General features: G+C 36.9%; 1 protein-coding gene across 3 annotated transcripts in view; it reads left to right on the top strand.

Annotated features, from left to right (window-relative positions):
* CENPK (centromere protein K) overlaps window positions 1–13,509 on the top strand; it is a 37,057-nt gene that overhangs the window by 1,175 nt on the left and 22,373 nt on the right. For 2 of the 3 annotated variants that reach the window (XM_069556303.1, XM_069556305.1), the window contains exons 2-3: window positions 8,731–8,882; window positions 10,915–10,971. In XM_069556303.1, the coding sequence (XP_069412404.1) occupies window positions 8,766–8,882; window positions 10,915–10,971 (174 nt within the window). In that variant the 5' untranslated portion in view covers window positions 8,731–8,765. The remainder of the gene's footprint in view (window positions 1–8,730; window positions 8,883–10,914; window positions 10,972–13,509) is intronic. The other variant, XM_069556304.1, reaches the window with a different exon arrangement.

Raw genomic sequence — 13,509 nt, forward strand, 5'->3', positions numbered from 1 at the left:
GGTGTGGCCAGTGAGGAGGTTTCATTCTTCTTTATGGATGAATAAAATTTACTGATATGTCTGTCTATATCTATTGCATTTTCTTTATTCGTCAGTTGATAGACACTTAGGTTGTCCTCGCTGTTGTAAGTCATGCTGCCACGAACATGAGACTGCATATATATTTTTGAATTAATGTTTTCGTTTTCTTTGGATAAACCCAGAAGTGGAATTGCTGGATCATATGGTAGTTCTGTCTTTACCTTTTTGAAGAACCTTTATAATATTTCTCACAGGGGCCACACCAATTTATGTTTTCACCAACAGTGAACAAGGAATTCCTTTTCCCCCCGCATCCTGGCCAACACTGGTTTCATAATTGCCACTCTAACATCTCATTGTATTTTTTTAATTAATTTATTTTAATTGGAGGCTAATTACAGTATTGTAGTGGTTTTTGCCATACATCGACATGAATCTGCCACAGGCGCACATGTGTTCCCCATCCAGAACCCCCCTCCCACCTCCCTCCCCATCCTATCCCCCAGGGTCATCCCAGGGCACCAGCCCTGAGCACCCTGTCTCATGCATCGAACCTAGACCTGCGATCCACTTCACTTATGATAATATACATGTTTCAACGCTACCCTGTCAAATCATCCCACCTTCGCCTTCTCCCACAGAGTCCAAAAGACTGTTCTTTATAGGGTCATAGTTACCATCTTTCTAAATTCCATATATATGCGTTAGTATACTGTATTGGTGTTTTTTTTTTCTGACTTACTTCACTCTGTATAATAGGCTCCAGTTTCATCCACCTCATTAGAACTGATTCAAATGTATTATTTTTAATGGCTGAGTAATAGTCCATTGTGTATATGTACCACAGCTTTCTTATCCATTCGTCTGCTGATGGGCATCTAGGTTGCTTCCATGTCCTGGCTATTGTAAACAGTGCTGCAGTGAACTTTGGGGTACATGTGTCTCTTTCAATTTTGGTTTCCTCAGTGTGTATGCCCAGCTGAGATTGGGATTGCTGGCTTGAATGGCAATTCTGTTTCCACTTTTTTAAGGAATCTCAATATGTTCTTCATGTGGCTGTACTAGTTTGCATTCCCACCAAGACTATAAGAGGGTTCCTTTTTCTCCTCACCCTCTCCAGCATTTATTGTTTGTAAACTTTTTGATAGCAGCAATTCTGACTGGTGTGAGATGGTACCTCATTGTGGTTTTGATTTGCATTTACTTGATAATGTTAAGTACTTTTTCATGTAACTGTTGGTCATGTATATGTCTTCTTTGGAACATTTTCATTTTTAAGTCACGTTACTTTTTGGTATGGATTTGTCTGAGTTCTTCATGTATTTTGGATAGTAATCTCATATCAAATATATGATTTGCAAATATTTTCCCCCATTCAGTTAGTTGCCTTTTCATTCTGTTAATGGTTTCCTTTGCTGTGCAGAGGCTTTATAGTTTAATATAGTCCTACTTGTTTATTTTTGCTTTTTTGCCAAACTCCCCACATCATCACCAAGACCGATGACAAGGAAGTTGCCACTTATATCTTCTTCTAGCAGTCTTAGAGTTTTAAGTCTTACATTCAAGTCTTTTAACCATTTGGAGTTAATTTTTGGGTATGGTATAAAATAGTGGTCCAGTTTCATTCTTTTGTGTGTGGCTGTCCAGATTTTCCAACACCACTATTGAGAAGACTCCCTGTCATGTATTCTTGGCTCATTTGTCATAAAATTAATTGACCTTATTTGTGTGGGTTTATTTCAGGGCTCTTTATTCTGTTTTGTTGACCTATGTGTAAAATTTGCCATCTTGATCTTTTTTATCCAATAAATATAACTTGTCAAATGGTCTCCCTAAAACAATTCCTCCAGAAGCCCACTCAGAAGGCATCTAGTTGCCTGTTTCAAACCAGATAAATTGCTTCTTTGCTTTTGCTTTGTGGTAGACCCCAGATGGGCTTTGCTGGTAGCTCAGCAGTAAAGAATCCACCTGTAATGAAGGAGTCACAGTACACATGTGTTTGATTCCTGGGTGGGAGAAGATCCCCTGGAGAAGGGCATGGCAGCCCACTCCAGTGTTCTTGCCTGGAGAATCCCATGGACAGAGGAGCTTGGCGGGCTACAGTCCAAAGGGTCAGACACGACTGAGGCAACTTAGCACGCATGCACACACAGACCCGAAATACAGGGAGGTAACTGCCCATAGGAAATACTTGTTAAAGGTTCACCTCGCCTCTAAATTTTAAATTCCCCCTGAGTTCCCTAGTGGCTCAGTGGTAAAGAGTTTACCTGCCAATGCAGGAGATGTGGGTTCGATCCCTGGGTGGGGAAGATACCCTGGAGAAGGAAATGGCGGCCCATTCCAGTATTCTTGCCTGGGAAATCCCACAGATAGAGGAGCCTGGTGGGCTACATTCCGTGGGGTCGCCAAAGAGTTGGACAGGGCGTAGTGACTAAACAACAGCAACAGCAAATTTTAAAGGCTCCCATTATTTGACAGGTCCTACCTAGAAATTCTCATTTCTTCTCTGCCTTCTGCTCTAATCACACCAGTTTCTTTTGTGTCTCACAAGTTTTTCATGTTCATACTTGCTCTAATCTTGTTTTTAATTCTTTGAGAGAGCATCTCTATAGCAAAGCTAACCTTCATCTTTACAGTTTCTCATAATCATTGCCATTCTAGGGAGCTAGCACTGTGTACTGAGCACTGTACTAAGCCATTTGTTCTTCCCAGTAGATTTCTTTGATCTTCGATATAGTTAATTCTGAAAGCACTTGCAGTCTTTATTGTATAATTTACCACACTTGTAACTACCTGAAGAAATTTCAGATATTTAGTTGTCCATTTATTTATATTGTCTCTCTTCATTGAAAATGTATGCTGCATGAGGGCAGACTTCATCTACACAGTTAGAGCCACAGTGTCTGACAAATGGCACACATTAAGATAATGTGTCAGATAAATAAATATAGCTTAGAATTACATGGGTACTTCCTATTAATTTATTTCATGTATATTCTTCCAATGATGGTATGAGGTTCTTTAATTAATATTAAGTCTTGGTTTTAGATCTTTTAAGTTTGTATGGCATAGTATCTCTAAATATAGCACTACTGTTCTTCAATAAGTGACTCCAAATTGTAATACTGAGGACTTCAAAATATCTGAGGACTTGTTCTCTTTATAGAAAGGTAGATTTAAGGATATATATTGTAGGGAAAGGATAAATTTAAATCCTTGTGTTAGTCACTCAGTCGTGTCCAACTCTTTGCGACCTGTGGACTGTAGCCCACCAGACTCCTTGTTCCATGGAATTCCTCAGGCAAGAATACTAGAGTGAATTGCCATTTCCTTCTCCAAAATTTAAATCCTTAAATATTCTTATTTATTTGTTACATTGGGTTGTACATTGAGTTGTACATTCATGCTACATTGAGTTGTACATTCAGCTAATTACATTACTTTTTCTCACTGATAATGAATTTTATTGGCTAGTATTCTGCAAGATGGGGAAGGATCAATTTGCACTTAATTTCTTAATTCAGTTCAGTTCAGTTCAGTTGCTCAGTTGTGTCCGACTCTTTGCGACCCCATGAATCGCAGCACGCCAAGCCTCCCTGTCCATCACCAACTCCTGGATTTCACTCAGAATCACGTCCATCGAGTCCGTGATGCCATCCAGCCATCTCATCCTCTGTCGTCCCCTTCTCCTCCTGTCCTCAATCCCTCCCAGCATCAGAGTCTTTTCCAGTGAGTCAACTCTTCGCATGAGGTGGCCAAAGTACTGGAGTTTCAGCTTTAGCATCATTCCTTCCAAAGAAATCCCAGGGCTGATCTCCTTCAGAATGGCCTGGTTGGATCTCCTTGCAGTCCAAGGGACTCTCAAGAGTCTTCTCCAACACCACAGTTCAAAAGCATCAATTCTTCGGCGCTCAGCCTTCTTCACAGTCCAACTCTCATATCCATACATGACTACTGGAAAAACCATAGCCTTGACTAGATGGACCTTAGTCAGCAAAGTAATGTCTCTGCTTTTGAATATGCTATCTAGGTTGATGATAACTTTTCTTCCAAGGAGTAAGTGTCTTTTAATTTCGTGGCTGCAGTCACCATCTGCAGTGATTTTGGAGCCCAAGAAAATAAAGTCTGACACTGTTTCCACTGTTTCCCCATCTATTTCCCATGAAGTGATGAGACTGGATGCCATGATCTTCGTTTTCTGAATGTTGAGCTTTAAGTCAACTTTTTCACTCTCCTCTTTCACTTTCATCAAGAGGCTTTTTAGTTCCTCTTCAGTTTCTGCATAAGGGTGGTGTCATCTGCATATCTGAGGTTATTGATATTTCTCCTGGCAATCTTGATTCCAGCTCGTGTTTCTTCCAGTCCAGCGTTTCTCATGATGTACTCTGCATATAAGTTAAATAAGCAGGGTTAAGGTATATTTAAAACATATATAATGTTTGATTTTTTGCTTAAAAATTATCTAAAATTGTTAATGACTGTTTATAGCTTTGTGAACTTAACTATATCTTTAGTGTATAGCAAGGAAGATTCTTAGTGTAAACATATTTGGATATGGCATAAATTGTTTAACCAACCTTCTACTAGTTAACATTCACTTTGTTAATGTTAATAGCCAATACTGATATAATTCTTTACATGCCAGGCACATTTCTAAGAACTTTGCATATGTTAACTCAGTTAATTGTCATAACAATCCTATAAAGTAAGTGATACTGTCTTCATTTTACAGATTAGGAAACTGAGGCATCGGCAATGTAAGTGACTTGCTCAAAGTCATTAGGCTTGTAAATTTGAAGCGAGAATTTAAACCAGGACAGTCTAATTGGAGAGTTCACTCACATGAATGTTTTTATTGATAATGTTGAGAAAGCATACCAATGTCAGTCAGTTCAGTTCAGTCACTCAGTCGTGTCCGACTCTTTGTGACCCCATTAATCGCAGCATGCCAGGCCTCCCTGTCCATCACCAACTCCAATGTAGACTTACACGAATAAAACTGTAGGATTATTCCTGGCAGTAGAATTTCTGATTCAAAAGATAAATACATTTAAAGTTTTAATGGATATTGCTAATTACCCTACAAAGGGATTGATCTTCAGACAATGCATGCTTTTTGTTCTACACTCTTGCCAGTATTGATTTTTTAAATTAAGTTTTCACTATTGCTAGTCTGAATGAAAAAATAATTTTAATTTGCATTTTTATGACATGGGTAAGGACAATGCATTTTCTATATTTAAAATATTTTTTTTAATTTCTCATTTGTTTTCTTTACTCATTTCTATTTGAGCTTTTTTATTGTTGCCTCTTATTGCAAAATAAATACAGATAGGAAAAACCTCACACAAAATAAATGTAGAATTTATAAATTATTATAAGATGAATACCTTTATCACCATGCAGATCAAAAAATGAAATGCTGGTAATCATTTCAGAAGTCTCTCCATTTGGCCCATCTCAGTCACAGCCTCCCATCTCCTTTTACCTCCTCTTTCTCACCATCCAAAAGTAATTAATATCCTGACTTTTATAGTGGTCATTTAAAAAATTTTTTCTTTTATGATTTGTTGTTGCTTTTTTCTATTAATTTGTGAGCATTCATTGTTCATTAAGAAATTAGGTCTTGGATGCCAAGTATATTACAAATTTTTTTATTAAGTTTTTGGGTTTTAAATTTTATATAGTGATTTTACTTAGTTTTGTCTAGAAAGGCCTTTCCTCGTCTAAGATCTAAAAAAATATTTTCTCCCTGTTCTTTATGGTTTGGATTTTTTGAGGGATGGAGGAGTACTCTAAAGATTGAGGCATATATCTGTGCTCGTTTTTCCTCACAAAAATTACGCATTTGTTAAAAAGAATGAGGAAAGTGTGTATGGGCCAAAATATATCTGGAAAAAAAGGCAATATATATCATAGGTCCCTAAATGTGTGACTCTGGAAAGGTTTTGTGTTCCATTGTTCAGTTGCCTATCTATGTGCTAGTTGAACACTATAATAATTAATATAATTTTTTTAAAATAACTTTGACAACTGGTAAAACAAGTCTTCCTATCTTAATCTTTGTGAGGATCTTGACTGTTTTGACCATCTGCACTTCCATATAAATTTTAGAATTAGCTTGTCAGATGCCACAAAAAAATGAAAACTTTTGAAATTTTGAAATAATATTGAATAGATCAACTTGAGAGGAATTTTACATCCTTACATTATTGAGTCCTCCAATCTGTGATATAACTTTATGTATCTTTAAAAACTCTCTATTGATAAATAATAGATTAAACAATATAAAATTAAAGTTCCATATGAATAGAACTATTTTGGGAGATGGGTTATTCTGGTTTGCATTTGGTATTATGGGATAGATATCCTCATTGTTTTTTATTACTCTGACCACCTCCTTAAAATTACCCAACATTGAATTTATGCCATCAGACTCTACCACCAATCATTTTTCCTTGCAGCAGTTATCTATTAGGTTTATATCATGCGCCTTCATTCCTTGAAGATTTTTGGCTCCTGACTCTGTCACCCTCTCTTATAATTCTGTCATAATTCTTGATGATTTTAATATCCATATAGAGGATCTTCCAAATCACCTGGCCTCTCTTTTTCTTGACCTCCTTTCCTCCAGTGATTATATTCTCCACCTTATCTTAGCTACTCACTCCTCTGGTCATACTAATTTAGACTTTGTCATTCTTTCATTTTGTCTGTTTTTACCTATGCTGCTACACCATAGAGGAAAACACACAAACGTGTTCTACTTTCACTTTAAATTCATGCCTACTAACCTCAAGTGGGCTTTAATGTTACCCAGTTATCCTACTATTTCACCCTCTTCCACTTTTTTATATATGTATTTTATAAAATTTTTTTCCCTTTCTTAAATCTCCACTGCATTTTTCCCGTCTTCTTTCGTAGCTGATGACCTTAGTTACCACTTCACTAATGAAAGAGAAGGAATCCAGACAGAATTTACATAAGCTTACCTATTTATTCATCTTCCTGTATCTGTGTCCCTAATATTCTGCCTACCTTTCCATTAAAATGGATGAACTGCATGTACATCTGTCTTAAGCCAATCCCTCTACTTGTGCATTAGATCTTTTTTTTATATTATTATTATTTTATCTATTTAGTCTGTACATTAGATCTAATTCTTCTTTTTCCTCTCCTTTCTCTTCTGCATTAGAATGTTTGCTTCTCTTACTATGTCATATAAAGATGCTATATTTCATCCTATCTTAAAAAAATAACTTTCTTAACCTTGTATCTTACTGCAGCTGGGACCTCGTTTCTTACCTTTAGAGAAAAAATTCTTAAAAGTGTTTTATATACTGGATATGTTCAATTCTTTGCCTTCTGTCTCTTGAATCTACTTCAGTCAGGCTTTCACTTCCATGATTCTCTTGAAGCTACTTTTATGAAGGTTAACAATGACCTCCATTTTTGTTATTTACTTCAATGAAATTGTGTGACACATTATTCCAAAACTTATGTAATAGGGGCCAGGCAGGTGCACAACTGTTAGGGCGTGGCCATTAGCACGGTGATTAGAAGTTGTGCTCTAACACTGGTCAGTCTTTCAGTGGTCTTCACAACAGAAAGTGCAGTGAAGTGGATCTTGGGCTTCTCTCCGGCTTCTCTCCAGCTTTTCCAGGCCTTCTGGCTTCAGGCTGGTGGGTGAGCTGAGGGGCCAGAGTACAGGCTAAGGGCTGTGTCCTGTAGAGATCTAGAGCCCTCACCTTGAAGCAGCAGGGAATGTCTCCCCTATCCCCGCCTCTGTGATCTAATGACCGTGGCAGTGTCCATGGGTCACAGTCTGTGGGACTTGGCCCTGATTTGGGTGGCCTTAGGGCAGGCTGGGTCTTGAGCACCTTGCTCCCTCAGTGATAATGGCTGGGTAGAGTCTGGGAACCTGGCCCTGAGGGCCCTACCAGCTGAGAGCTATCTCTTCAGCCAGGCCCGGGCACTGGCTGGAAGACCCAGACTGAGTGGTGGATGGCTTCTCCCAGGCAAGGGAAATTGCTCATGTAGAGACCCCCCTTCTCTTAGCCTGGACCTTGGGGGGCCTGGACCTTGGGGGGCAAAAGTTGAGCTTTGGGACCTTTCCCTCTCTTGTCAGAACAGAGAATTAACATTTGTTTTGGTGGCGGTTTATAGGAACCTCAACCAAGGACCTCTGACCTCAATTTTGTTTTCTCTGCCTTACTCTGCTCTAATCACAGTGGCTTCTTTACTACTTCAGGACACAGCAGTCACGTTACTTCCCCAGGACCTTTGTACTTACAGATCTCTCTGCCTGGAGCCTCTTCTCCTAAATATCCATGTGTCTTACTTCCTTCTCTCCTTTGTATTTTTGCTAAGTTGTCCCATTGACCTTGTATGACCACCTTATGAAAAATCATGTTGCCCCTGTCTGAGCACTCCCTATGTTTCTTGCTTGTCTTGCTTTTCTTCATAGTACTTTAAACTATTTGATATATAACACATATGTATATCTTTTATTTTATTTATAGTTTATATTTGTTTATATTTGTTTTAATCTTTTGAGTTTATATTGTTTTCCTCAAGTGAAATGTAAGCTCCTTGGTTGGAGGAATATTTGCCTGTTTTCTTCACTGTTACATCTTTAGCTTCTAGGTGTGTATCTGGCAGGTAGTGGGTATCAATGAATATTGTTAAATGAATATTTTTTTACTTCAGTTTTTCTTAAAAGGTTAACAAAAATCATAAGGCACATGTCAGTGAATCAGCAAGATCTAGATCCAGATAGTACTACAGATGTGGAAGATGTTGCCGATGCTGAAGAAGAACTTATTAAAAAATGTGAAGAAATGTGGAAAGATATGGAAGAAGTACGTATCAAGACATAAAAGTGATATACTAATTAATTACTATAAGGTTGAATTCCATTTCAATAGTAGACTTAAGAAAGAATTACACTGGTTTCTGAAAGCAGTTATGCATGTGTGCAGTTGTGTTCGACTCTTTGTGACCCTGTGGACTGTATCCATATGTGACCCTACAGACCTGCCAGGCTCCTCTGTCCATGAGATTTTCCAGGCAAGAATACTGGAGTGGGTTGCCATACCCTCCTCCAGGGGATCTTCATGACCCAGGGATCAAACCTGCATCTCCTGTGTCTTCTGGATTGGCAGGTGGATTCTTTACTGCTGAGCCACCAGGGAAGCCTGAAAGCCATTATATTATATGATAAATACTTATATATTTTTTAGACTTATAAGCATTCATTTTAGAAATTTTATGCTAGGTGAGCTGTAGAAAGAGAAAAAATTATGGCAGTCCCTGTCCTCAAGGAGATTATCATCTAATTCAGGCAATCACAAATTATAATATGGTGGTAAAGTTTAAAGACTATACTTAAGAGGAGTACTAAGCCTAGCCCGAAGGTATCAAAGATAGCTTTCTTAAAGAGGAAATAATACTGAATTCATTTCAAAAGGATAAATAGGAGTTAGCCTGTGAAAGTGGGAGAGGTATACAAAGTAGAACAAAATATATAAATGTTGGGAGAATTTAGAGAACTCTTAGTAGCATATTATGACATTTAAATTAGAAGAAGGATTTGTAGAATGAGACTGGAGAGGTAATTAGGGGCAAGCACATGAAGAATTTTGTTGGATGAATATTATGGGGAACTATTAAAGGACTATAAACATGAAGTGGCATTATGAGATACCTTGTTTGAGGAAATAACTCTGGTAGTTTTGAAGAAGATGGAATGTAGAAAAGTGAGACTACAGAAAGAAAGAATATTCAGGAGGCTCTAGTAGTGGTCCTGTAAGAAGTACTAAAGCCAGAGTATTGTCATTGCGAATAGAAGAATGGATTCAAGAGATACTAAGAAGATTGGACTAAAAGGACCTGGAGGTTAATTGTTGTGAAATGGTGATATAGAATTACAGATAGTTTTAGGTTCCTAGCTTGGGCCGAGTGGTTAGTGGTTTTATTTTCCAAGATAGAGAATATAAAGGGTAAGAACACTTTATACTTAATGGAGTTTGAGTGAAAATATGAATTAATTTAGAAAATTTGATTGAATTATATGTACATTTTCTGAGTTAATGAGATAGAATCACTCTGGTGCACTATAATATGCTGGTAAAAATTTGTTTTACTCAAAATAGTGTAATATATGATATAGGCCATAGACAATTTTTTACATCTTGTTCCCAGTAAAATTTTATGTTAAGGCAGTTAATGGTTTTTTCATATTTTCCTTTTTAAAAAATTATTATTTTTTAAACATATATCCTTGGTACCCTGTGATTACTGAATTTTTAAGATACTTCGTGTTGCTTTTGAAATATTTTCAATATAGAATTTTGAATTTAAAAACTAAAAAATTTTTATGGAAAAGTATTACAACTAGAAATAAGCACAAATAACATTTAAGTTGGCCATATTTTTACTTAGATTTAATCACTATTAACAATTGTGAATTCTTTTTTCAATAGCATAGTAGCAGTGTCTCCTGATGATTTTATTTTCATATGATTTTAACTGCCTTCTTACCTCTTGTTATCTTTCTGTAGTGCTTTCCCCCATGTTCTGTTATTTCCCATTTTTCCATGATCTACTTTCTAATTTATCCTAGCTATTAGTTTTTGTTTTTCTTATGCTCATTTTTTCATTCTGTGTTGAGTCAAGAGTCCACTTGTACTTTTGTTGTGTTCATGTTGGGACCTGTTTGGCTTCCTTCTTGATCCTCTTGCTTGGAAAGTAACGATTTTAAAGATTGTTCTCATACATAAGATATTTGTATATCATTTTAGAGGAATATTACATTGGTATAAAAAGATAGAGGAGAGAAATTGTCTATGGTATATAGTGTGTGATTTGTTTTTCTTTTCTTTTTAAATCAAGTGTCAAAACAAATTATCACTTACTGGAACTGAGACACTCACTGATTCAAATATTCAGGTATGATTCCTTTTGTTCTTCCTAAAAGTAGAATACATTGTGTTTTCGGTACAAAATGTGTTTGTATTTATGCCAAGTATAACATTTTTGTTACTATCTGTATACTCAATGATTTGGAAAATTTTCTCCTCTTTCTGATTTAAGAGAAATATTCTAAAAACTTTTTGAATAATCTGTTATAAGTAAATTCTTTATTATTTATGTTTTAACAACTGCACATGCATTCAGCATGGAGTGAATTGCTCATTGGCAGCTATCGTGATACCTTGTTAAAAATTAGAACAAAGACTGTCCTACGTTGTGTTAGGTGCAGTAGCCACAGTTATTTACTTTCTATGTGGAATCTTGACTAATTTTACCCTAAGCATCATAAAAGGATTAAACTATTCATTTGAATAATCAAAGACCTGTGGAATTAGTTTAGAAATATACCAGTGGTTCAGTGCAACAGGTTAAGAATTTAAAGTGTGACAGAGATGACAGCACAATCTTTGGGAAAGGGATGAATTAGTTAATAAATAATAGTGGTACAACTAGATATTCATCTGGAGAAAATAAAATTGGACTTCTGTCTTTTAGTGTAGAAACTTAGTTCTAGATGCTATGAAAACCTAAGAAAACTGGAGACTGCAGTCTTGGTAGAGACAGAAGAAAATGGCTTGGCCAATAATAGAAATCTCAGTTCAGTTCAGTTGCTCTGTGGTGTCCGACTCTTTGCGACCCCATGAATCGCAGCACGCCAGGCCTCCCTGTCCATCACCAACTCCCAGAGTTCACTCAGACTCACGTCCATCGAGTCCGTGATGCCATCCAACCATCTCATCCTCTGTCGTCCCCTTCTCCTCCTGTCCCCAATCCCTCCCAGCATGAGTCTTTTCCAATGAGTCAACTCTTTGCATGAGGTGGCCAAAGTACTAGAGTTTCAGCTTTAGCATCATTCCTTCCAAAGAAATGCCAGGGCTGATTTCCTTCAGAATGGACTGGTTGGATCTCCTTGCAGTCAAGGGACTCTCAAGAGTCTTCTCCAACACCACAGTTCAAAAGCATCAATTCTTCGGCACTCAGCTTTCTTCACAGTCCAATTCTCACATCCATACATGACCACTGGAAAAACCATAGCCTTGACTAGATGGACCTTAGTCAGCAAAGTAATGTCTCTGCTTTTGAATATGCTATCTAGGTTGATGATAACTTTTCTTCCAAGGAGTAAGTGTCTTTTAATTTCATGGCTGCAGTCACCATCTGCAGTGATTTTGGAGCCCCCTAAAATAAAGTCTGACACTATTTCCCCTGTTTCCCCATCTATTTCCCATGAAGTGATGGGACCAGATGTCATGATCTTCGTTTTTTGAATGAATAGAAATCTAGACATGGTAAAAGAAAATTTAGATGCATTTGACCATATAAAAAGTTAAAAATGTTTTTATAATAAAAATTCTAAGAACAGAGTTAAATATGCAAATAATTCCAATGAAAGTTCTCCAGAAATACTGGGAGCATGTCAAAAGACATTGGAACCTTTTGAAGGCACTCAGCTGTCCATATTTGGTATCATGTGAGCATCAAAAAAAAAATAATGGCTTCAGCTGATTATAACAATATGAAAACATTAAAATCTGTGAGAATAATACTCCTCAGTAATTACTCAGTAATACTCCTCTCTTTCTCATGAGTGAGAAAGAGACAAGAAAAATGCTAATTTGTCACTTTGAAAAGTGCCTATTACAGCAGATTTTTGAAAACTGGTCATAAAAAAGTAAGTCATCTTTTGTAAAAGGGTTTGTATCCATCAATAAGTAAATAATTTTCTTTTGTACAGGGTAAAACTGAATATTATATTTGGGAAATCATTGTACAGTAAATAAATTATCTGGTTTCCTTGGGAAATGTGATTCTTTTCTTGTAGAAACTGAGACCTTCTGAATCAGAATCACAAGTGATGAAGCGTGTAAGTTTCCTGAATGATTTTCAGACAATAAGCCAAACATCAGTTTTGAGGGAAGTGCTTAGATAGTGGTAAATAATCAGTATCCTGAGATAGTCAGTAATAACATTATCTAAAGAATCCACAAAATGTGTTGGGGTCTCCAACATTCCTCCCAGGTTTGATGGTTCTCTACAATTATTCAGAGGACTTAATCTATAGTCGTCATATTCATGACTGAGATTTATTGCATTGAAATGGTACAGAATAAAATTAGCAAAGGGAAAAGAAGCATGGGTTGAAGTCCAGAGGAAACAAGGCATGAGCTTTCAGGACCCTTTCCTAGTGGAGTCACAGAAGACGTACTTAATTACCCGATTGAGTTGTGACGAGTGTGAAACATTGTCTACCAGGGAAGCTTATTAGAGACTCAGAGTCCTAAGTTTTTTGTGGGATGTAGTTACATAGGCACCCTTTTGCCTGTCAGTTATCAAAACACCAGATTCTTAGGAGGAAAGCAGGTGTTCAGTATAAATTGTATTTTCTTACAGTTAGGCACAGAGAGCCGCTCTTATCAGATTGGTGGGAACTTACTTAAGATCCAGGTTTCTAGA

The sequence above is a fragment of the Ovis canadensis genome, chromosome 16 (genome assembly GCF_042477335.2).
Source record: "Ovis canadensis isolate MfBH-ARS-UI-01 breed Bighorn chromosome 16, ARS-UI_OviCan_v2, whole genome shotgun sequence".
Lineage (NCBI taxonomy): Eukaryota > Metazoa > Chordata > Mammalia > Artiodactyla > Bovidae > Ovis > Ovis canadensis.